At 36.4% G+C, this 26,787-nt stretch overlaps 1 protein-coding gene across 1 annotated transcript; it reads left to right on the top strand.

Annotated features, from left to right (window-relative positions):
* The first annotated feature begins 271 nt into the window (after positions 1-271).
* TMED5 (transmembrane p24 trafficking protein 5) lies at positions 272-26,787 on the top strand. Its single transcript, XM_031967096.1, has 4 exons — positions 272-862; positions 20,022-20,119; positions 23,817-24,000; positions 26,302-26,787. The coding sequence occupies exons 1-4, from the start codon at positions 860-862 to the stop codon at positions 26,518-26,520; spliced, it is 504 nt and encodes a 167-aa protein (XP_031822956.1). The 5' UTR covers positions 272-859; the 3' UTR covers positions 26,521-26,787.

The following is a 26,787-nucleotide window of genomic DNA, read 5'->3' as shown; positions in this document are numbered from 1 at the left end:
CTCAGCCACAGAAAAGACTTCAGGCTCCAGACTCCATCTTTGATCAGCTATGTGTCTGCTCTTCTGCCTCCTTCACTTCCCTCCCCCACTAAGTCCAAGGCCTTGGGCTGATCCCAAGGTCCACCAGAGAGCTAGCCTCAGACATTACAATATGGAAATAAACATTGTTTGAGTATTTCTCTAATAAAGGCCTCATCTCTCTCTCTCTCTCTCTCTCTCTCTCTCTCTCTCTCTCACACACACACACACACATACACACACCAAAAAATCACCTATTACCTTAAATATATGTACTTGACTAGAGTGAATACATCTATAGCAAAAGAATTATTATCTCATCAGCTATACTGAATCTTACGTACACCTTTTCAGAGTTCCAGTCCTCTACAGTTGATAACAGCTGGAACCTAACAATAATTTACATATTAAGATAGGTCATTCTGATCCCTCTGCTTTAGGTTCTTACCTCACCACTGACCCTTGTAAAATGGGTGCAACTTCTGATACTGTAAGGTGATTTTAGATATACGTGGCAAAAGGAGCTGTATAGCAGGAAATGACCTAGAGGGGGAACAGGGTGTGCAGAGGAGGAAAACAGGAAGGCAGTAGTGAAAGGTTGTTTACCCCAAGATTAATGATTTTGTTATTAAGTAGCCTATACCGTGACGAGGGTAAAGAGAGCTGGGTATGAGATGATGTAATGAGATGGTATATATGAAGGAATGTAACTGCTAGAAGCTGCAGATGCCATTAGAGAAGATGTAGGGTGCTTAATAAACGCTTGCTGTAATTAGTAACATCTGTGAGGAAAGATAGCAGCTGGAGGGAGCTGCTTTGGAGACATCCAAGTACCTGGTGAATGGTAAGGAACCCAGTTATAGTTCCCCTTGGTGAGTAGAGGGAACTCAACAACTATACTTCCTGTTTCAATATTTTTAGGTTACCTTAAAGCTACCATTAATGTGTGCATTTATGTGGAAGGAGTTCTTTGTATACCTAAACATAATTTTCATAACCTAGATATATTTTACTTAAGTAAAGATTCATTTTTAATGTTTGTTAGGTACATAGCACTGTATATGTACTATAAGGGATATACAATTATGTAACTTATAAATTTTCAGTTTGAAGAGATTTCAGAAGTTATTTAATTCACTCTATAATCAATATATGAATATCCTCATCATCATCACTAAGTGACCAAGCCAGTTGAACTCACTATTTCACAAAGCAGCCCACTTTATTTTCAGACAGTTGTAAATGTATAGGAATCTTACCCTTTATGTTGAACCAAAATCTCCCTCCCTGCAGCTTGAATTCATTTCAGTAAAGCATTTATCAATGAATCTTCCTGCCACTGTGCTAAGTGTTGGAACTATGAAAGAAAAAAAATTGTCCTTACCCTCAAGGAACTTACATTCTGCTACAGATAGATAAGCAAGCCTAAGTTAAGTTGAACAGGAGAGAGCACTAACTTGGGGAAACAGAAAAGAACTAAGTCTTGAAAAAAGGTAAGATTCTGAGAAGCAGAGATGAGGACATCCTAAGATGGTAAGTGGGAGGTAGGAAGTAGAGTCTCAAGTTCAGACAAGTAATGCATTTTGACTGGAATATAATGTGAGTAAAGGGCATGAGTGTAATAATGTGAGTGTGAATAAATCTGGAAAGGTGGGTTGGCCAGATTTATGGAAGGCCTTAAAATCTAAGCCAAAAAATGTAAATTGGATCCAGTAGCCACAGTTTGTATTATGGATCCCTTTGGCAGTCTAATGAAATCTAGAGAGCTTTTCTAGGAATAACAGTGATTTTAAAAAATCACAATTGGAGAAAATGCTTCATTTCAGTTAGAGATTAATGAAAATAAGGATGGTAATGTTTTTCCTATCTATGTTTACAGATGCCCAGAAATATGTCCACAGATACCTTGGTAATCCATATCTCAATTAAACTCCTCTCTAGAAGCTTATAGGAAATTGTTTTTTGTTGTTGTCTTGTTGTTAAATCGGGGAATTTGATATAATCAACATAATCAGCATTGACTACTTAGTTAAATACTTTGTGGAAATCTAATGTTAGAAGCAATCTCAGGACTTATAAATGATTTGGAGAAAGGGAAGACCTGGAAGCAGAACAGTTAGGAGACTTTGAGGGGGATAAAGACCTTAATAATAATAATAATAATAATAAAGACCTTAATCATGATGGTGGCCATGTGAATGGAAACTATATGAAACCTAAATTGTTTAAATAAATTTGATATCTGATGGCATATGAGGGAGAAAAGAAAAGGGAAGTGTCAAGCATGTCCAAGCTTATAGGCCTTGCTGGGGGAGAGAATAGTGATAGCTACAGTAAAAATATAGGAGTTTTCAAACGTGAATGCTGCTATTATGGAAATACATTTTACAAAAGTGTACAAAAAGAATCTATAATTGTTTACTGTTTTTTTTTAGTGAGGAGGGAAAGTGAGAGAAAATTTGGAATTCAAAATGTTTTTAAATGAATGTTTAAAATGTCTTTACGTGTAATTAGAAAAATAAAATCCTATTTTAAAAATGAATGTTGCAAAATTATAAAAATAAGGTATGGCTCAAAAGATCTGGGAGAAGATACTCTTAACTCACCTTTTTGCAAATATAGGAGGTCCATAAATATTGCATATTGCACATATTTTTACTTTTTCAATCAGTTATGCTGGGATAGTTTTCCCTTTTGCTTTTTGTCTTCAAAAACACTAATTGTTATATGTGATGACTATTTAGGAGGGAAAAAAGAGAGATTTTAAGAAAATGTGATATTTTTTTAAAAAGAAATCAATTCAAAATTTAAAAACTTTTTACAAATTTAAAAATAGGAATATATACTGACTTCTAATGTTCACTACTTGAATTTTTCTTCAAAAACAACCACCACCACCACCCTTGCCAACTTCCAAAATTTTCCTTTTGCTAGGCTAAGCATCTTCAGTTCCTCTGATGGCACCTCAGATGCTTTGGTCTCCAAGCTTCTCATCATCCTGATTACCCAGTATATTTGGTAGATCTAGAACTGCCCAGAAATGTCTAAATGTGGCCCCTCTAAGGAAGGCAGAACATAGCAGAACAATATCCTCCCTTGCTGTAGACTCTCTGTGTCTTTTTTTTTTTTTTTAAATAAAGCCTAAGATCATATTCAGCTTCTGCTTTTAATGTCACGCTCCCAGTGCTTGCTGAGCTTCCTATCCATTAAAACCTAGATCTTTCTCATATGAATTGTTGTTTAGTCATGCTTGTCATCTTTTACTTGTAAAGCATTTTATGTTTATCCCTATTAAATTTCATTTTAATTAAATTGGCCTATCTTTCCAGCCTGTCAGGATATTTTAGGCTCAGATTTTGTATGACATGTTGACTCTCCTTCCCACCTTCATGATAACTGTATTTATGATAATCTTATCATCCTTGTCATATATTAAGGAAAATAGCAGCAGAAAGACAAAAACAGATCCCTGAGATCCTCCACTCCATACTTTCAAGTGGATATCTATTTTGGTAAAGACTACTTTTTGGATCTAGTCATTCACTTGGTTCAATTTTCTGAAGTCATACTTAGTCACTATATTAATCAAAGTTCTGAAGTTTTTATGTTCTAAATTTTCTCTTTCCCTCTTCCCTCCCCAAGACAGCAAGCAATTCAGTATAGGTTACACATGTACAATTTTTCTAAATATATTTCCATATTCATCATGCTGCATAAGTAAAATCAGATGGAAAACGAAAAAACTCAAAAAAAAAGCAAACAACAAAAAGGTAAAAAAAAAATATATATATATATATATACATACATACATACACACACACACTTTGATCCACATTCAGTCTCCATAGTTTCTCTCTAGATACAGATAACACTTTGCATTCCAAGTCTATTGGAATTGCTTTGAATCATCTCATAGTTGAAAAGAGCCAAGTCTATCACAGTTGATCATCACATAATCTTGTTGCTGTGTACTTAGTTGTCCCAGTTTTCCCATATCCTCTCCAGCATTCATCTTTTTCTATCATCTTAGCCAATCTGAGAAGTATACAGTAGTACCTCAGAGTTGTCTTAATTTTCATTTCTCTATAAAGTAGTGCTTTAAAGCAATTTTCCATATGACTAGAAATGACTTTAATTTCTTCATCTGAAAATTTTAACCATTAATCTATTGGAGAATGGCTTTTATGAAGATTCATCTTCTTGAGTTCAACTCTGGCCTCAAGACACTTAACTGTATGACCATGGGCAAGTCATTTAACCCTCAATTTCCTCATCTGTACAATGAGCTGCAAAAGGAAATAGCAAATTATTCCAGTATCTCTGCCAAGAAAATAACAGATGCGGTCACAAAGAGTCAGACACAATTGAAAAACTACTCAACAACAAATCCATTGGAATTTGTTGAGGCTTATGATGTGAAGTGTTAGTCTAAACCTAATTTGTCAGTCTTCTTACCAGTTTTCCCAGAAGTTTTTGTCAAATGAAGATTTTATCTTATAAATTTAGTCTTCTTGGGGTTATGGATTACTTCTGGATCTTGTTGACCTAATTCATTCTATTCATCCGCATTTCTTTTTTTAACCAGTACCAAGTAGCGTTGATTACTGATGTAGTTTGAGTTTTCATAACACTGATACCTCCTTCATTTCCACTTATTCCCCTCATTATTTACCTTGAGATTTTGGCCCTTTGTTCCTCCAGTGAATTTTGTCTAGTTATACGAAGTGTAGATGAGAACAATCTATAGCACTATGTTTTGTAATGGGGTGAAGCTCAAGTTGATGCACTGAGGTCCCAAGCACGTGAGGCTAAATAATAATTGGACCATACTCTATTAATATATATGCTTGGAGAAATAATGGCCCCCGCCCACTCTTTGTGCAAGTCCTGATGTGTTGTATAGGAAATGATGATTTTGGTGGGTGGAGGCAGGGGGGCAGAGAGAGAAGTGGAAAGAGACTGCTGGCTGGCGTCTTGTTGCAGCTGCTCAGAATGCTAATCCCCCTTCACCTCAAAAAGAATAAAGATTGAAGATTTTCCCTTAACCTGAATTCCTGACTCTGGCTGATTTTAAAATACGTGGTCATCATAATGTTTTAGCCAAAATCTATCTGAGACACAAACAGTTCTACTTAAAAGAAGGGGAAGAGTTCCTTCTTCTGGTCACAATACCCTCCCTCATCTAATAAACTCCAACTTCTAATTTATAGTAATTGTGACACAAAAGACAAAACTCTATGGCAAATTAAAACTAAGATAACAAAGTTTAAGGTTTTTTTTTGTTTGTTTGTTTTTTGTTTTTTTTTAGTTTCCAAACAGCAAAATAATCATTTTGCTATCACACCCTTTAAGAAAATATTTTCCGGAATCAAACTATTACTTCTAAGTAAAAACATGTCCAATCTATTTGGTTACCATAAAGAAGAAAACCCTATCTAATAAGCTCTATTATGAGAGGAGTAAAAATCAACTCCAGATCAAGTATCTAAATCCTTTATTCAAGAGAGGCCAAGGAAGTCTTTAATGCAAGTAAGAACAAGGACTTTAGGCCTTGACATGGTTATATTATTTAAAACTTAAAATATAACAGAGGCTTTAATGTTAGTGTTTCCCAAGGTAACTTCTCGATAGCTTTTTTTTAATTGCACAATATGCATAATTTTTTTTTGTAAGTACTCTCATGACCAACATTTATTGCAAAGTGTGATGACCGCATATTTTAAAATCAGCCAGAGTCAGGAATTCAGGTTAAGGGAAAATCCTCGATCTTTATTCTTTGTGGAGATGAAGGGGGATGGCGATAGGAATGTGAGCGGCCTCAACATAAACCCGGCCAGCAGTCTCTCTGCCTCTCTCTCTCCACTCCCCAAAATCGTCTCTACATCATTTCCTATACAACACAACAAAACTTGCACTAAGAGTGGGCGGGGCCATTCTTTCTGCAAGCATATATTAATGAGTGTCGTCCAATTGCTATTTAGCCTCATGTGCTTGAGACCTCAGTGCAACGACTCGAGCTTCAGCCCATTGCATCTCCCACTTTCTTTAGTTTTAGGACACAGGTGGTCATGCCATCCCTGACTTCTCAGGGAGGTGAGAGCCCCCAAGGGGAGGTGATCACAACCTCCCTGACTTCTCAGGAAAGGAGGTGAAAGCACCGAAAAGGAGGTGATCACAACCCCCCTGATATCTCAGGAAGGGAGATGAAAAGCACCAAAGGGAAGTGGGGGTTGCTAGCGGGTTTCTGGGCTGAAGGATCTTATTAGAAACAGGTATGCACAAACCCATCAGCATGGGAGGTATTACACAAGCACATAGCAATAACACAGAGGCTATTAGTGATGACCCTCCCCTCAGTCAGTGCAGGCTCATTATGGTGTAACAAACATGAATTGTACACGCAAGTAGTGATATAACAAACAATATAAATCAACATGGTGTTGTAAGATTGCCAGAAGTCCTAGAAGGAGGGTATGTAAACAACAGTCATACATACACCTTCTTCAGCAGCCAAGAGATAGTCCAAAACCAATCTATTGTCCCTTGCTTCACATGTCAGGGAATCCAATGATCCCCCCAAGTTTTTAAAATCCTGCAACATTCCTTTTATGTATTAGGAAAGCCAATGATTCCAGCAGATTTTGAAGTCCTGCAACAGTCTTATCATTTCTCAGAAAATCCAATGATTCCTGTGGGCTTTCAAGTCCTACAACAATCTTATGTCTCAGAGAATCCAATGATTCCTGAGGGTTTTCAAGTCCAACAATTTTCGATGTCCATGAGTCAAACGCCATAACTGCCACGCTCTTTCAGTGGTGGGCACAATCAGCAACAGAACCACCCAGTTATTTCTTAGGTCTTCTCCTTCGTTTCAAGTGTCTGCTCCGTCTCTCTGCCATGGATAAGGCGAATATGGCTTGTTGGCAATCTGATTCCTTTTCCACCTGTAGAGATACAAGCAAACCCTCTCCCCCAAGCAGTTAGCCTATCTGGTCCCTTCCATTCACCACTTTTTGGGTCTCTCCACATCACCTGGCAATTATCTAAAGATAGTGGAGCCGCTCACACTGGACATTGCCCTTCCTGTGGGTTATAAAACCTGTCTGCCGGAGGCAGTGCATCTTTGTCAAAAATCAAGAAGGGTTAGATTTAGAAGTTCTCTATGGTTACCTGTGGCTCCCCCTTTCTTTTGTTTTTGGAGGAGCTTTTTAATGTCTCTGTTTCTCCTCTCTACTATTGCCTGTCCTTGAGGATTAAAAGGTATGCCAGTAGTGTGTAAAATCTTATACTGTGCACAAAAGTGTGCAAAATGTTTAGAAGTATATGCAGGACCATTGTCTGTTTTTATTGCTTGTGGCACACCCATAATTGTGAATGCTTGTATGAGGAATTCAGTGACCACTCGGGCTGTCTCTTTTGCTGCTGGTATTGCAAAAGTGAATCCTGAAAAGGTGTCTACCACGAAGTGGATAAAAGATAGGCGGCCAAAAGATTTATAATGGGTCACATCCATTTTCCAGATTTCATTGGGTCTCAAAGCACGAGGGTTCTTCCCTGGAGGCAGTGTAGGAGCATGGAAAGGAAGGCAAGCCGTACAGGCTTTTACTATGCTCCTAGCTTCCTCTTTTGTTATTCCAAATAATAAATGTAAAGCTCGAGCAGCCTGATGATATTTAGAATGAGATTCCAGGGCTTCTTGGAATAAAGGAGTATTGACCAACATAGTTAGAAGGCTATCTGCCTTTGAATTACCATCAAAAATGGGACCTGGAAGTCCACTATGAGAGTGGAAATGCAAAATATAAATCTTACTTGGATGCTTTCTCACTTGCTCTTGAAGTTTCTTAAAGAGCTGATATATATTAGAGGCTGCAAATTTTATTTGTGCTGTGGCAATTCTTTGTACCACACCTATTGAATAGGCCAAATCAGATATTATATTTATGTCTCCTGGATAATAAGTAAGAGCTAGAATGATCGCATACAATTCATTCTACTGAGTGGACTGAAAAGGAGTTCTGACTACTCTCTTTATAGTTGTCATGAGAGTATACAGCACAAATATTATGTATGGATGCATCTGTAAAGATAGTTGGTCCTTTAAGAGGAACTTTAGAAACTTTTCAAGAATCCATTGCCAATTATGTAATAGTCTGGTTATCTTTAATAGAGACTCGTGTATAAAATTTGGAGTCATAGCTAATAAAATTTGCCACTCTGGGATAGTCTCACAGCACACATTAATTTGTGTATTAGTATAAAAGGTATATGTCTTGTCAAGTCTTGTCCCAGATAATTGTACTGCTCGCTTAATGGCCTTTAATAAAATTCTAGCCACAAGCACTGGGTAAGGAGTAAGGCTTTGTTCTGGTTGTGCTGGGAGGTTCACCCACTCTATCGCACTGTCTCCTTGATGAAGAACTGCTGTGGGTACCTCTTGTGTAGCAAAAACTGATATTTCCAAGGGTTTTTGAGTCACTCTTTCAACCACATTGGCTAAAGCCAGTTCAACTTCTCTCAAAGCTTATTGAGCTTTTGTAAGCTGGTGTGGTGAATTTAGAGCACTGTCTCCCTTTAAAATATATAACAGTTGCAATTGATAGGTAGTCAAGCCTAACACTGGTTGCATCCATTGGATATCTCCTATCAATTTCTGAAAATCATTTAAGGTGTTTAGCTTCTCTGTTCTTAAGGACAGTTTTTGTACTGTAAGCACCTTAGGGTATACTTCATATCCTAAATATTGAAAAAGAGCACGTCTTTGAATTTTTTCTGGAGCTATGTACAATTTGTAGTTCCTTAGTGTTTCTATGGTCTTTTGTAGACATGCTTCTAACATTTGTTCCTCAGATGCACATCCCAATATATCATCCATATAATATAATAACATAACTTTTGGAAATGCTTTCCTTACTGGAATAAAAGCAGCAGCAACATACATTTGACACTTAGTAGGGCCGTTTTTCATTCCCTGTGGCAAAACTGTCCCTTCATATCTTTTATAAGGCTCAGCTAAGTTAACGCTGGGCACTGAAAAGGCAAATCTTTTCATGTCCTCCTTATCCAGAGGGATAGAATATAAACAATCCTTAATGTCTATAACCCAAAGAGGCCATTCTTTAGACAATTGAGTAGGGGATGGAAGTCCAGGAAGAAGAGTTCCCATAGTTACCATCTGTTCATTCACCTTTCTTAAATCAGTCAACATCCTCCATTTTCCATATTTCTTTTTTACAACAAATACTAGAGAATTCCAAGGACTTGGAGAAGGTTGTAAGTGTCCTTGGTCAAGTTGCACCTGTACTATATCTAATAAGGCCTGAATTTTATCGCTACCTAAGGGCCACTGTTCTATCCACACTGGTGTATCAGTTTTCCATTGGACAGGAACAGGTGAAAGTGTTGGCAGGCCTGCAACAGCAGCCCTGCTTAAAAAACCGAAGTACTCATTTTTAACCCTAATTGCTGTAAAACGTCTCTTCCCCACAGATGGATGGGGATTTTTTCAACTATAAAAGGAGTAAAAACTCCTGTTTTGCCTTCAAAAGTCCATCTCCTAGGGGAAGCACTAACTTCAGCTGCTATTGATCCTCCTACGCCAGACATATAGGTGTCTGCTTTAATCTTTGGCCAGTGACTGGGCCAATTGGCACCTCTAATGACTGTACGATCTGCACCTGTGTCTACCAGTCCTTCCAATGGTATGCCATTTATATAGATCGTGAGCATAGGTCAGTCAGCTGTTACAGCTGCTGTCCAATATATTGCTGGATTTTGTGATCTGGAATCAGAATCTGGGACTATCACCAGGTTGCTTATTAGGATTCTGTATGAGTAAACCTGATGCTACTACTTCGATAAGTCACACATTGTCTACTTGTATTAGTGACTGGGATATTATTTACACATTCCCCAGTTTCCCACATCGGTGTGTGGATGGACACTGTTTTGTACATATAAAAAGGAGCTGAAATGGTCAAGTCTACTCTGCCTGGAGGCAAAGGATCCATAGGCTGGAGAGGAACAGATTTCACCTCTCCAGGGGGTATCTCAGTTGTCTCAGCTGCATACCATGCTATTCTCCCCAATTGTAATCCCTTTCTTCCATCAGGTTGCTTCCTGGCTGATTGATTGTGTAATCCCCTTCTCCCATCATATGGCTTCCTGGCTGATTGGTCATGTCTGGGTACTGGACTTCTAGGCACTCTCTGGGTGTACCATTGGCTGCCATCATGCCCCAAGTGTTTTTTGCCTGGGGCCTTGGAGCTGGGCCCCTCATCCTGTTTCCCTGAATCATTCTACATTCTGAAGCCCAATGGAAGCCTCTGTTGCATTTTGGACATGAAGTATTGGGTCTTGTTCTCCCACCCTGTTTTCTCACTCTGTCTCTATACCAACATTGAGCTTTCAGATGCCCTACTTTACCACACTGAAAGCACTGACGAGTCTCTCTGGAAGTCCCTTGCCAGAAGGGACCTGTCTTCTCATGTTGGGATCTTGGGAAGTCTGCATCATAGCCTGGCTATAAAAGGCATTTGTGCCCACTGTGGCACAGTGTCCTATGAACTCCTCTAAAGGAGCATCCTTGCACAGTCCTAATATAATTCTTCTGCAAACCTCATTAGCATTTTCCTTAGCAAGTTGCCTTATCAAAATGTCTGCTACTGCATTTTCACCATTAGTTCTTGTGATAGCTGTCTGCAAATGTCCCACAAAGTCAGCAAAGGGTTCATTTGGCCCTTGTGTTATTTTTGTGAAGGCCTCACTCTTGTTGTCTTTATTGTGGAGAGAGACGCTTTGATAGCATTAGCAGCAATTTGCTCATATGATGTTACGGAATAACTAATCTGTACTGTGACGTCTGCATAGGAACCTACACCTGTTAGTAGGTCACAAGAGCCTGCAGCATGAACTGCACTTTGACTATTTTGTTGGGCTTGTATCCTACAGAGCTCATTATATTCAAAAAGCCACATGTAGTTTTGTCCAGGTTCTAGGTATACCTTTGCTATAGATTTCCAGTCATTAGGGGTTAAGACTTCATAAGCCTTATGAAGCTGATGTAGCTCCATAAAGTGTACAAGCCTTTTTCAGGTCTTTGAGGATTTCTATATCAAAAGGAGCGTATCTTCTACTTTCTTGACCTGAAGAGTTGAACTATTGAATCACATGAAAAATTTGAGGTTGGAGCTGTCTCCCTTCCGCCCTGGCTTTAAGTAATCCCTTTTGCAATCTAGTCATAGGAGCAGTTGGATGCTGGGGGGAAGGTGCTAGTGCTGTCACACACCCCCTGTCCCCCACTACCCCTCTTCCCTCCATCCCAGAAGGTGGAGCTGATGGAGGAAAGTCAATTACCTGCTTCTTCTTTGAGCCTCACTTAAATCTCCATGCCTTGTAGGGATATGGTCATTAATCTGTTCATTGTCTTCCTCCTTTTCCTCATGATTCCTCATCTGACTATTCCTAGAACTTTTCTTTTTTCTATAACTTGTAGGATTCTTTAAGGCCAGCTGTATTATATTGCATACATAGAATGCCTTGATGGAAATTGAATGAGGACTTTTTTCATTGTAATATTCAGAGAGCTGGTGCCCTGTTAATCGCCAATTATCTGGAGAGATTTCCTCTTCCTCTAAGAACCAAGGGGAGGTGCATTTTAATGTACCCAGAAGTCTAGCTATCTGTTCTCAAGTTATAAGTAGCCCTTGTCCTTCTATCAGCTTAAGCATGCTTTCCTTAGTGCCACTTCAGGGCGGGGGTGGGGTTGCTAACATCTGTCCCATTTCAGCCAGAAAAGGTTACTAGTTTAGTCCTTAAGAAAATAAGTTCCCAGTTTGTCTATTAAAATACTCACCTAATTTCCTGGTCACCAGAGACTTCTTCAGTGAAAGTAGGGTCCTTGGTTCCCACACTTGGGAGCCAAATGTGATGACCACATATTTTAAAATCAGCCGGAGTCAGGAATTAGGTTAAGGGAAAATCCTCGATCTTTATTCTTTGTGGAGGAGGTGAAGGGGGATGGCGATAGGAATGTGAGCGGCCTCAACATGAACCTGGCCAGCAGTCTCTCTGCCTCTCTCTCTGTACCCCCCAAAATCATCTCTATGTCATTTCCTATACAACACATGAAAACTTGCACAAAGAGTAGGTGCGGCCATTCTTTCTCCAAGCATATATTAATAGAATATTGTCCACTTTTTGGCCTCACGTGCTTGGGACCTCAGTGCAACAACTCGATCTTCAGCCCATTACAGCAAAGGGCAATAATTATTATGATTGATAAATAGTCAAATGATATGAACAGACAACTTTCAGATGAAGAAGTTAAAATCATTTCTAATAATTTTTGATCAGAGAAATGCAAATTAAGACAACTCTGAGGTACTCTTACACAGTTCTCAAATTGCCTAAGACAACAGGAAAAGATGATAAATGTTAGAGGGGAATGTGAGAAAACTGAAACACTAATACATGGTTAGTGCAATTGTGAACTGATTCAACCAATCTGGAGCTATGCCCAAAAGATTATCAAACTACATAGTTTTTGCTGGGTCTGTATCCCAAAGAGATCATAAAAAAGAGGAAAAGACTCACAAGTACAAGAATGTTTGTAACAGCTCTTTTTTGTGGTGGCAAGGAATGCAAAATTGAGTGGATGCCCATCAGTTGGAGAAAGGCTGAATAAGTTATGGTATATGAATGTTATGGAATATTATTGTTCTGTAAGAAATGACCAACAAGCTGATTTCAGAAAGGCCTGTAAAGGCTTACATGAACTGATGCTAAGTGAAATGAGCAGAACCAGGAAATCATTATAAACAGCAACAACAAGATTATACAACAATCAATTCTAATGACGTGGCTCTCTTCAACAATGAGATGATTCAAACCAGTTCCACTTGTTCAGTGATGAAGAGAGCCATTTACACCCAGAGAGAGGCCTGTAGAAACTGAATATGGACCAAAACATAGCATTCTTACTCTCTCTCTTATTTTATTTGCTTGCATTTTGTTTTCTTTCTCAGTTTTCTCATGTTGTACATGGCAACAACAAGACTATACAATGATCAGTTCTGATGGACGTGGCTCTCTTCAACAATGAGGTGAATCAGGCCAATTCTAACAGACTTGTGATGAGGAGAGCCATCTTCACCTAAAAAGAGGACCGTGGAACTCAGTGTGGATCAAAGCATAGTTGTTATGATTCTTACAAGGTGCTAAGTCAGTGGAATTGATAGAGACAATGGTTGTTCAGCAGGGTGCTTAACAGTTCTCTAAATGTACTTAGTACTTATTATTGTGAACTCTAGTTCACACCTTTCACACCTTTAAGAGAGCATATAAGCTAGGAAACTCAACCAGGATGCACTTCAGGAGATTCACAAGTCAGGATTCAGTCAAGGAGATTCACAAGTCTAACACAGAAGCCCACAAGCCCACTCTCAGAAGCGGAGTCAGATTCATTCCATTTTCCACCTTTGTGCTGGGTGGACATTTTGGATTCGGAGGGAGCTAGAGGCTACCGCTGGAAGAGACAAAGAACTAGCAGCAAGAGCTCTCGGAACCAGGCCAAGAGATAGGCCTCTAAGAAAGCTAATGGTGTTATTTTGAAGGAAACAATAAAGGATTTGGACTTTAATCCCTGGCTGCATTTGGGGAGATTATACTGAACTGAAACGAAGCCTGCTCCCAGAACCCCCCCAAGAAACCTGCTCCCAAAGAACATTATATTTAAGAGACGAACATTACACATAGTATTTTCATTTTTTATCGTTGTTGTTAGCTTGCTTTTTGTTTTCTCAATTTTTTTTTTCCTTTTTGATATGATTTTTCTTGTGCAGCATGATAATTGTGGAAATATGTATAGAAGAATTGAACATGTTTAACATATGCCATCTTAGGGAGGAAGGAAGGGAGAAATAAAATTGGAACACAAGATTTTGCAAGGGTGAATGTTGAAAACTATCTATGCATATATTTTGAAAATATAAAGTTTTAAAAATTATTATGGTGTTTGGGGATTCCAAAGCAAGCTTTTGTTTATATTAAACTTCCAGTCTTTTCCTCCTGGTATTATATTAGCTTGTTCAAGTACCTTTGACTAGGAATTAGCAGTTCCTGTCAAGCCCTAAATGTAAACTAAATATGTTTTCAGCTGTTATCTTCAAGAAAAATTTCAAACAGAAAATCAGTACAAGAAGTACATTTCCGCAAGTGAATGAAACTCATTTAGGGGAACAAACAGAGAGGGCAAATGGGAGCATAATGGATAGAGTGCTGGGCCTGAAGTCAGGAATTCTCATCTTCCTGAGTTAAAATCCAGCCTTAGACACTTACTAGCTTATCTGACTCTGAACAATTCACTTAACTTTGTTTGCTTCAACTTCTTCATTTGTAAAATGTGCTGGAGAAGGAAATGGCAAATCATTCCAGTATCTTTGCCAGGAAAACCCCAAATGGTGTCATAAAGAGTGAAAATGACTGAACAGGTCAGGAGGGAGCCCTCTTCACTTATTTTGAGCTTCAGTTCCTCTTCACCAACAATTTATTCAATTTGAAGATTGTTTTCCAATTGTTTCCTTTGATAGGGAACTGAATGAAGTGCAAAAATTGAATAGTTTTTGTGTTCATTTATATTGTACCATATACTCTAAAAAAGGAACCACTTTTTTAATTTTTCTTGTTTCTAACATGGCTTTAAAAATTCCTTTTGGTTTTCTATGGCATTTTTGCAAACCTTCTCTTATTCTTGGTTTTAATACTTCTAATAGTGTTCTTGAAAAGGGAGTATGATGTAATAAGTAGAAAGCTGGGAGGAAAATTTGAGTTCTAGTATTTTCTCAGGCATATATTGACAGAATAAAGTGAAGTGTTTAACCTTTCAGTGTCAATTAATCAACAATCATCTAATGTGTGTCAGGTATTGTATTAGGTTCTGGGAATGGAAGTACAAGAAATAAAAGAATGCTTACTCAAAAGGAACTTACCTTCTAATTGAGATACCCAGTACATATAAACATAAATATGTGTGTGTGTGTGTGTGTGTGTGTGTGTGTGTGTGTGTGTGTAAAATGAATAGATAAAAAGATGTGTAAAGTAGGTTGGAAAGAAGGACTCTAGCACTTTGAGAGACGTATTCCAGACATGCGATGGGAATGGAGGAATTTGTTTTTCTTGTGGTACATGCAGAGAGGTAGAGATAAGGGAGTAGAGGAAGATAATGTCCATTGAGGCTGGAATGATAGGTTGGAGACAAATTCTGAAGGGCTTCAGAGGGATCTCTAATTTGATCTTAAAGGGAATAGAAGGTTTGATTGACTGGAGAAATCACATCTACACTTAAAGTCATTTTGATTTATTGGGTAGAAGGAATTGGAATGGATACAAAGTTTAGTTGGGGAGACCATCTAGGTGGTCTTTGCTGAGGGCCCAACTAAGGTAGTAGTAGCGTGAGAGGAAAGAAGGGTTTGGATACAAGAGCTGTTGTACAGGTAAAAATAACAGAATTTGGCAACTGATATGGGGTAAACGAGTGAAGAATTGAGAATTATGCTGAGGTGATAAACCTAAGATACTGAAAGGTTGGTGTCTTTTGTAGAAATTGGGAGATTTGCGAGAGAAGGTGTTTTGGGAGAAAGATAAATTAATGTTGAGTTGAAAACATCTCTACAGGGTGTCTAGTCTGAAATGTGCTCTGTGTGAAATGTGAGTGTGTGTGTGTGTGTGTGTGTGTGTGTGTGTGTGTGTGTGTGTTATCTGGGAGTCATCTTTATAGAGATGGTAATTAAACCCATGGAAGCTACTATACCCCAGGAACTGTGTAAAAGAGCTATGTTTTAAAGTAATTTAAAGAATAGATCTTGTGTGTACGATTACATATTTTTATCCCCCATTAAACTGTGAGCTCTTTGAGAGTAGAAACCGTCTTTTGCCTTTAGCATAGTGCGAGGCAGATATCAAGTGCTTCAGAGATGTTTATCAATTTGAATGTTGCTGATCTGTATTGGTAAAACGAGCTTCCTTCTTGAAAGCTCCCTATATCAATGAAGTCATAATTCTGAATCCAAAAAACAAGCAAAACAACACTATTTGTGGTGGTTCTTAATATTTTCTTGTATTCACCATTGGTTACATCTATTATATATATTCATTTTAGAGTGGAATTAATTGATAAATCAGATCAATGGATCAAACTCATTTTTTATTTGGACCTTTTGAAATGTCATAAAATCTAAAGTAAACTTCAAACCATGACTAAATATCCCAAATAGTCTTTTCTTTTAGTTTTTCTCTTTCCTCTTCTTCACTTTACAATTCTTCTTGATCAGAATCCGGTTTTGAGTACTAGCATTGCTAATTATTGCTTCTACCCTCTGAAATGAGGTTGCTAGCATATAAGGCAAGAATTTAAATTATTCTTAGCTGGGAAGAATAATCCTTTTGATTTCCAGAGCTAATCTGTATGAATGCCAAAAGATGGAAGTACCAGGAGATGATGCAGCATGAAATAAAGGAGAATTTGTTAATTACAGAACAGGAGTTCCACAGAGTACAGAAGAACATATCTGGAATAGGATACCAGAAGGATATAGTTGAGGTGAATGGATATAAAATTGAGAGAATGTGCAGTAGAGCTTAGAAATGGGTCTGTCTGGTTTACCCTCCAGTAGCCAAGGATTTACTATAGGAGATTGTTTACTAATTTAAGAAAATATGCAAGAGTAGGCATAAAAAACCTAGTAGATAGAGGTCTTAGCTTTGCCTTTCAGTTGTCAGACTCGGTCTAATCTGTTCTCTACTTCCATTTATAGTTGAAAGCCTTCTTAATCCATTCACGTCTCTAAACAAATATATTCTATTAGATACAATCCAACCCATTAAGAGACCATTTTTTTTGGTATTGTTAGCCATGATCCAGAATTCTGTATTACAATGCTATCTTTTTAGTTCACATTCTATATTATTCTTTCTCTTCCAAAGTCCCAAGTTTCATTTGAAGGAATGATGAAAACACTACTTGTGTTTGTTTCATTCCTGAGATTTTATAATCCCTAGATATTATTCCCAGGTTTCTCCTGCCATTATTATTCATGCCGATATCAATCACTGGAAGTACATAGCAGTGAGTAAGTTGTGTTTGTTTTCTAAGTGCTTTTTAAATTATACCTGCTGTATCCAAAAATTTCTCGAGAAAAAACAGGTTAAGAGCCATTTAGGCACTGATTTGAATACCTCTTTATTTTCATCCTAATTTCCTCTTTTGAATGCCTCAGACAGAAACACAAATTTAGCATAGTTCTTAGAGACTGGTTACTCATGGAAAGCCTCCTGGCTTTCTATACCTTTTGCAGCTTCCAAAGTTTCAGGTGTTTGCAGTATCTCTAATAACTTCCTGATAACCTCAGGCTTCTGGGAATGACTTTATAAAAGAAACTTGAACAGTTTCCTCAAACTTTCTGGGCTATTTTGTGTTATTTTGCCCAGATAAAAGTGATTATTGGGTAATAAGAATCTGTGTTTTGGATAGATTAGATATCCTAAATGCCGATAGTCCTAAATTCAGATTACAGTTCCATAATTCTGAATTAACCAACAAGAAAGGTAACTGCTATAATATTTTAAAAATTCCTTATTACATCCCATCTCTCCCATATGCATCCAGTCAAAATGGTCCCAAATGTTTATGAACTTCCAGAAACAGCAAAGCTAAAGTCATCTCACAGAGACCCAGGTGCATTTGCCATATGTGATATCTGGTTATAAGTATAAACTGGGGAACAAATGAACACCAACCAATCCTTCAGTTATTTGGGGGATTTGTTGTGTTTTTCAAGTAAGAAAAATGGTATCAAGTAAATGAAAGAAAAGCTGTTACCTTGTGTTATGTTGTGCTTCTAATTAGCTAATTGGCCACCATATTGGATTTTGGATATTTGCTACTGGAATTATCAGAAAAATCCTTTTTTAAAAGTAGAATATTGGGGGCAGCTAAATGGTACAGTGGCTAGAGCATTGGCCCTGCAGTAAGGAGGAACTAAGTTCAAATCCAGCCACAGACACTTAATACTTACTAGCAGTGTGATCCTAGGCAAGTCAGTTAACCCCAATTGTCTAATTGTCTTGCCAAAAAATAAATAAAATTAAAAGTAGACTGTTCATAATACTAGTACTGCTTTTTGATGTTTATTACAGAAAGTTTGCCAGCCTAAGTTGATAATGAATTCTGTCCAGCAAAAGCTGCTCTCCTTGGCATCTTCATTGTTCAAAAAATTTAAACACTATCAAAAAAGACTAGCTATAAAATATTTAGTCATTTAGATTCATTTGAATAGAACAAAAAAAAGACATTTTGTGGATAATATTTTTAGAGACAACAGACTTAAAATTACATAGCAACATACAGTTGTTTGAGAAGAGAAGTGTAAATTCTTTATTTGTGTTTTTTTTTTTTTAATTTTTTTTATTTATTTATTTTTTTTAATTTAATAGCCTTTTATTTACAGGATATATACATGGGTAACTTTACAGCATTAACAATTGCCAAACCTCTTGTTCCAATTTTTCACCTCTTACCCCCCCACCCCCTCCCCTAAATGGCAGGATGACCAGTAGATGTTAAATATATTAAAATATAACTTAGATACATAATAAGTATACATGACCAAAACATTATTTTGCTGTACAAAAAGAAATTCTTTATTTGTGATAATGAGTATGTAGAATGGTGTGAAAGGAAGGGGTTATTTCATATATTTATTCTAGATTGGCCCAAAAAGGTTATGCCAGAAAACATTTCATGATTTTATAACAATAATTTAGTAAGAGTTGGGAGGAAGGAACAATCTACCCAATCTGTAGTGGTCAAGGAAATCTTTATGAAAGAACTGGAACTTAAGCTAGACCTTGAAGAATGGGTAGGATGTGGAGAGGTGGTATAGTAGAGTAATATTTCAGGATAAAGATACAGCCTACATAAGCAAAGATTGAATATGAAAGAGGCCATCTGGATGGGAGTTTATACTTCATATGAGGAATAATAGATAAAATTAGAAATTAGGATCATAAATAGATAGGGACCAGATTATGGAATGTTTAAAATCCAGACTAAGTGAACATGATAGAAAAAATGCAATTTTAGAAGGGTTAATCTAGTAATAGCATGCTGAATGGATGTACAATTATTTACTATCATCCTTTCTTCAGATCTTTAAAATCTAACTGCTCTCCTTATAACGCTAGTAAGATGATTGTTCTTTCAGAGGTCATTACTGGCTCCTGTTTTCAAAGTGAACTTTTTTATTAATCTTCATCTATAATATTTCTGTAGCTTGTAACATTTGAGTATCCTATTGCTTCTGACTTTCTTCTCACTTGAATTACGAAGTAACATATCATCTTGGTTTCTCCCATCTTTTAAATCACTTCTTTCTCCTTTGCTGGCTACTCTTTGTTTACCTTATTCTTCAATACTGATTTTGCATATTGTTCAATCTCTGATCATTTTCTTTTCTATGTAACTATTTGTACTTCCTCTTGGAAATTTCCTTCACTTCTATTCAGGTGAATTCTAAATCTGTATCTTTAGCCCTAACTTTGCTCCAGACCCACATACCTACATATCTATAAGATATCATCAAGATAGTAGTTACTATTCTGGTATCTCTATCACAGTATTACCAGAATCATGTTTATTTGAATTTTCCCCAAACCTGCTTCTCCTCATGGTACCAATTGAAAACCTTGAAAATCAAATACTTGATTTTATTTCTTCCATACCTCCTATGTCTAGTCACTTGCAAGTCTTGTCCTACAATGGGTTCTCTCAAATACTCTCCATTTCCACTACTCTTTGGATTAATTTATTTTGTGGAATATTTCCATAATTTATATTATGAATTATAGAATAATTACATTATTCATGGCATTCAAAGCGTTTTATATAAAAACTACTTTATAAAACTTTCTCAGCATTTTAGATGTCTTTCACCTTTTTTTCTTTGTAGGTTTTAGATGGAGCAGGATTAGACATTGATTTTCACCTAATATCTCCAGAAGGTAAAACCATTGTTTTTGAACAGAGAAAATCAGATGGAGTCCATAGGTAAGTAAACTGTTTCATTTGCCAGTTAATTGGACAAGATAATGTCTGTGATTTCTGGTTCAATACAATTGATAGGCTGATTTTCATTTTGACAGATAACACATACATATGTGATTTATATCGGGATGATTTATCCGTACAACCAGTCATTTGTTTGATATATGTCCAGACTCAGCTTGAAACACAGAGAAATCAGTCTATATCTTATTATTATACAGTGTTGGAAGGTTTTGGGGTTTTTTTAGAGAGATACAGTGATGTCCAACTCAACCCCTATCCTATCCAACAATTAGGCCTCTAGATGACCCAGCAGATCAGGACATGGGACAGACTTGAGTTTGAATTCCCTCTCAGACATTTCCTTACACCTGCCAGCTATGTGACCCTGACCAAGTAATTTATCTTTTCTCAATTTCCTTATCTATAAAATGGGGAATAATAATAGCACCTACTTCACAGTAAAAAGTTTTTTGGTGAGGATCAGATGAGAATATATATATCAAGTTCTTTGAAACCTTGAAATGCTATGTAAATGGTAGCTATCAGATAAGATTCCAAATAACAGATGGTTGTTTCTAAAAACAAATTCCAAAGTTTCCTTCAAGGGTGGTGACAGCCTCTACAGAAGAATGCCACAGGCTGGAGACAATTGCAGAAATGTTTCTGAGCCACTGTAGAATCATTCAAACAAGTATATGGTTTCCAATGTTGAAAGGGACAATACTCAGTTGAATTTTAAAAATCAATTATTACTTTATAATTTCACTTCATTACTCTTGCACAAAGGTAATAACTGGGAGATAAGAAAAGATAAAGGTATCAAATTAATCTTAGAAGATAAGAATAAGATGTTTCTATTGAGCAAAGTGTCAAGAACCAAAGAAGCCTAAAACTGTGAACAATTATCACAAAATATTGGAGTTGATTTCTCAATGTCAGTTGTTATGCTTAGAGCCATAAAAATGCCAGAGAAAGTTAATTTAAATAATTGAAGAGATGTGGACTGCCAGATTGATAGCCACAGTATGGTGATAATCATAGAGTAAAGTATTAAACACTTCATAGACAGATTTAGATTATTTCATTTACTAGGTATGCAGGACAATAGTATCTGGAGCTCTGAAGGAGAGAAAAAAATATAAGTTTAGGGTTGACAAAAAGATCTGTCTCTACAATAATAATTTTGAAATGTTGACAAAGGCATTTAAGACAGAGTTGTAATGGGGAAAAGGTTGGGAATGGAGATAGATTTCAAAATTAAGTATTCTGGGTAGATACTTAAATGTTTCAGTTATATAGGTACTCCCTGTATCAACATAAATCACTGCCCCCCTGAGACTAAGTACATAGTTTGTTAGAAGGACTGTGGTCAAAGAATTCATCATCTTATTGTCAACCTGGCCACAAACTTCTCTGAACCTTAATTAGGCAGTTCTTTGACCAGATGTTTTGGGGCCTTTGAATTTTCTTCGAGATGTATGATCTTTTTGTCCTAGAGCAAGGTGATGACCTTCTTCACTATCGACATGAACCTTGGTACTCTTTTTAGTGATTTCTATTCAATTCAATCCAGATATGATTAAGCTACTTAATAAAACCTATTTATATGTAATAAAACTCTGGAGAAGTATACTTGAAACAAGGATACTTACAACAAAGTGTTCTCTAGTTCACACATACTTAGTGTGCTGTAATGATATAATCGTACTAAAGTATTTAACGGCTGAGAGGACTGGAGAAGAGACATTCCATCTTTGACCATCTTCCTGGTGGCTCTCCTGCCTCCTGCACTCCTCCACTAAGATCAAGGCTGGGTCAGATTGTGACCGACACAGACTGTGAAGGAGACAATAAAGATTGTAAACTCTATTCCTGACTATTCTCATGGTGTCTATCCTGCTGAGACCAAGGCTCATCCGAAGCTACTCTAGAAAGCTAGCCTGGACATTACAAAAACCTTACCTTAGTTTGGCATGAATAGGTTTTTTTGAAGTGTTGATACTTTTACACCAGGAGTTCTTAACCTTTTTTGTATCATGAAGCCCTTTGGCAATCTGGTGAAGCCTGTAACATTTTTAATAATTGAAGGGAAATGCTAAATTTCAATTAGAGATTAGCAAAACCAAAGGTGTAATTTTTTTCCTTCTTTAAATTCATAGACCCAGAAGTAGACCTCAGGTTAAGAACCCTGCTTTGGACAATCAGCTTAAAAGTAATTAAAGACTAATTTAGTTTAGGGAGTTTAGGGAACATTGGACCCTGAACCAAGATATAGATTTAGGGCCTCAGAAGTCAGAGGTCATCTGCTCTGACTCCCTTAGTTTATAGCTGAGGAAAATAAAGTCCAGAGAATGACTACAGCCAGAATTTTCCCAGGTCCTCTGACTCTGGTATTATTCACCTCAAAAGCCCCCATTGTAAGTTGACTTGACTCAAAACTCAGCTTTGACCCCCATGGTCTGCTCTATTCTCTTGCTATTTACTGCCAACACTCCTCTCTCTTACATTTTATTTGCTTCTGCCCCACAGTGTTGCTAGAAGGAAATTCATATAATTGAGTTCTATTCCTTATCTTAGTTCTGCTAAGTTACTGTGTAACCTTAGATAAGGTCATTTGATTCTCTGGGTCTCAAAATGAGGGGATTAGGTTAAATAACTTTCCCAATTCTTAATATCCTAATTGTGTGAAAGTTCCCTATATACCTGGGTTACTGATCTCCTTGTTGCTTACTTGTATCCGTTGTGTTCCACTCCTTGTGGCCCTATTTGAGGTTTTCTTGGCAGATACTGCATTGGTTTGCTGTTTCCTTCTCCAGCTCATTTTGCAGGTGAGAAAACTGAGGCAAACAGGGTTAAGTTACTTCTTCAAGGTCACACAACTAGGAAGAGTCTGAGGGCAGATTTGAACTCAGGAAGATGAATCTCCCTGACTTTAGGCCCAACGCTCTCTCCACTGTGCTACCTAACTGCTATACTGGTTTTAAGGAGTCCTAAAAAATTCTGTATAGACGAGATTCTTAATTTGGGGTCTATGAACTTGTATTATTATTATTATTTTTTTTTTTTTGAAAACTATCTCAGAATAATGATTTTCCTTTGACATCCTATGTGTTGTATTTTACTTTATGTATTTAGAAACATTATTTTGCAACAAATAAAACCATTTTTGGGGGACGGGGGGGGGAGTGGTCCATAGGCTTCACCAGACATAAAATAATATAAGAACTTTTAGTGTGAAGTATCATGAATATCCTTTTCGAAAAAAATAGCTCACACTAATTGTTGAAAAAATAGCTCACCCCAATTGTTGACTAAGATGGTTCCATTTAGTATCTTATTCATGTTTGGATTGAACTGAGTAAAAGTAATTCAAAATAGCACAAATATTAGATTTCACTGAAATATCATGTTTTTAAAACAATTTTTAGAGTTTTATCTTTTTTCCCCAAAAAAAGAATTGAGTTAAGGAAAATGTTTATCTTTTACAAACATTGATTGATATTTCTCAAAATTCACAGGATAAAAGTAACCAGATGTGAACTATCATTTATTTAAATGGATATATTTTCTCATTTTTCATCAATAAGAGACTTTGAATCACCTAAAGTGATTTCTCCACTTATTATGGATAACATACTTACTTCTTGTTAATATAACATAGATTCTAATATAACTGGAAATGTGTGTTTTCATGCAGTGTGGAGACAGAAGCTGGCGACTACATGTTCTGCTTTGACAATACATTCAGTACCATTTCCGAGAAGGTGATTTTCTTTGAAATGATCCTAGATAATATGGGTGAACAGGAACAAGACCAGGAAGATTGGAAGAAATATGTGATGGGTACAGATACGTTGGATATGAAACTGGAAGACATTCTGGTAGGCATAATTAATAGCTTATTATTTTATATTTTACAAAGTAATTTTCTCACAACAACTTTTTGAGGTAGGTTGTAAGATGATTAGCCTCATCTTACAGATTATGAAAGTGAAAAAACCTAGAAAAGTATAAAATTTGTCTACAACTACACAACTAAGAAATTTTTAAAGTGGGCCTTTAACTTAGATTCCCCATTTTTAAGTTCAAGATTCTTCAGCATAATAAAACCATTATAAATTCAACTAATTTCCTAATCCAAAGATTATTTTAATTTAACCATATATAGCACTTTAATTTTCACAACTATGTGGTATTTTCTTTAGCATTAAATTTGTAACATTAATTTCAACATCATATTATAAATATTTGATTCTTAAAGTTATATTTAGTAAGATAAAATCAGGCTGGAATATTAAATGATCACTTTATATGTATGTATGTGTCTCTGTCTTTCCATATATATGCATCTACATATGTGAGTGCATATATGTATACATGAGGACAACCAGGTGGCACAGTGGATACAATGCCTGGTCTGGAGTCAGGAAGATCTGAGTTCAAATTTGCCCTCAAATACTTATTAACCGTGGGGCTCTAGGCAAGAACTGTTTGCTTCAGTTTCCTGATCAGTCAAATGAGCTGAAGAAGAAAAGGGCAAACCATTCTGGATATCATTGCCAAGAAAACCCAAAATGAGGTCATATAGAGTCTCAGGGCACCATTGAAATGGCTGAATAACAACAGAATACGTATATGCTGATCCCACTGCTAACTGCTGCATGGTATAACGTGGATCAACTTTAGCTCCTCCTCCTGATTTCTTAAATGCTATGGCATAATACTTATTTTCATCCTTGAGTTAAATTGGAGCTCTCATATTTCACTCTGAGAATTACAGACATAAAATTTCAGAGCTAAAAAGAAAATTGAACCAAACCCCAGAGAGGTCTAAGTTGACTTGTTCAAAGGTCATAGTTACTAATACAAGTGGGATAAGGATATCATAATAAACATCATTTGTTCACATGTTGATTTACAGTAAACTAAAATTTTGATATTTTTTTGATAGGTGGCTTGATTTTTCTATAATTTTTTTCATTCCAAATTTGTTCTGTCACTGAGAACTCAAATACCAAGTAGTCAAATGTCTTGTAGCATTACTTACATACATTTTCTTCATCTATGTAACTAAATAGAGATACGATTTTCCTGCTTCCGAAAATGCTGATTTAAATATCATTTAAGGATTATATATTTCTTGAGGAAAAAACATCCATTTCAGAGACCATTCTCCTCCCTCTTTTGACTAGTACAGCATAAATGATGCATCATTTGGTGATCTCATGGGATTATCACTAGGATGGCAAACTTCAGAGAATCACTTTATTTGCAGATGTGAATCCAGTTATATTTTTACTAGAAAAAATTTTTCTGTACTGTGCTCCTATTGTTGTATGCAAATGCTATGCCAAATTTTTAAAACTAGTAAAGCATTATAAAACTTGAGTAAGATATATTAAATATTTAAGCAACAAGACTATTTAGGAAAAACAATAACCCATATTCTTCCATTCTCATTTCCTATATTTTACTCTGCATTTCTGTAGTGCTTTGTAAGTTTCATTCACTGGCATATGCCATTTTATGGGCTTCCAAAAACAACTTACCCAGAATAGTTTATTTGGGAAATTTGTTTAAATGTGTTCTTGGATAGTCCTGTAATATATCCATTCCAAAGATTTATTTTTCAGTCCATCCCTTTCAAGAATAAGTATGTCTCTAGGCATCAATGCTATGTAGGCTAAAACTAATGAAAAGAGCTTTTGCAACTCAGCTTACATAATATAATGAGTTCCTAAAGAGTTGTTCATAAATCGAAAATAATTAAATTGCTTTTTCATTGGCTTGCCACTCTTGCTTCAAAACTGTTTTCTCTAATTCTGAATGATAGCCATTTAACAGCAGCTAATTTTGTCTATTTCCATCTCAAATTTCTTCTCTAAATGAGAACCTACTATTAAATCATAAATCGATCAGAGCATAACTACATATATTTTCTTCATCCAGATCTCTCAGATAATTAAATATGCATTTAAATACTAGGGGAGTTATTGTTTTTAAAAAAAATCCCTGTTCTTGTATTGAGCAGATAACTCCTAAGTTAACTGTGAACCACTCCCTCATCCATATATCCTGAAAAGCTTACTTTTGTGTTTGGATATGAAAGTAATTAGAACTTTGAAGCATTTTTTAACCTGAAAGCTAACTCTTTGTTGTGAAATTGTTTTATTTATTACCAGGAATCCATCAACAGCATCAAGTCCAGGTTAAGCAAAAGTGGGCACATCCAGACCATGCTAAGAGCATTTGAAGCTCGCGATCGAAATATACAAGAAAGCAACTTTGACAGAGTAAATTTTTGGTCAATGGTTAATTTGGGAGTCATGGTGGTAGTTTCAGCCATTCAGGTATATATGTTGAAAAGTCTATTTGAAGATAAAAGGAAAAATAGAACTTAAAATCCCGATCAACTTAGTGATAAAAGAAAAGGAAATAATGCACTGGTAAGGGCCATTAATTTTCTTTTCCAACTTCCTTTTCAACAAGCACTATTACTTAATATACATGACACATAGTGCCAATTTGTAAGAAATGTCTTCCCCTTCATTTGGCAAGTGCTGTTATTGATATTATAAATAATATGTTTATCATTAGGTTTATGCCAGCAATATTTGCATTTGACAATTAAGATGAGACAGGCAATAGATAAATCACCATGTATAAAG

The sequence above is a fragment of the Sarcophilus harrisii genome, chromosome 4 (genome assembly GCF_902635505.1).
Source record: "Sarcophilus harrisii chromosome 4, mSarHar1.11, whole genome shotgun sequence".
In the NCBI taxonomy this organism is placed as follows: Eukaryota; Metazoa; Chordata; class Mammalia; order Dasyuromorphia; family Dasyuridae; genus Sarcophilus; species Sarcophilus harrisii.
This window is presented reverse-complemented; position numbering and strand designations above follow the sequence as displayed.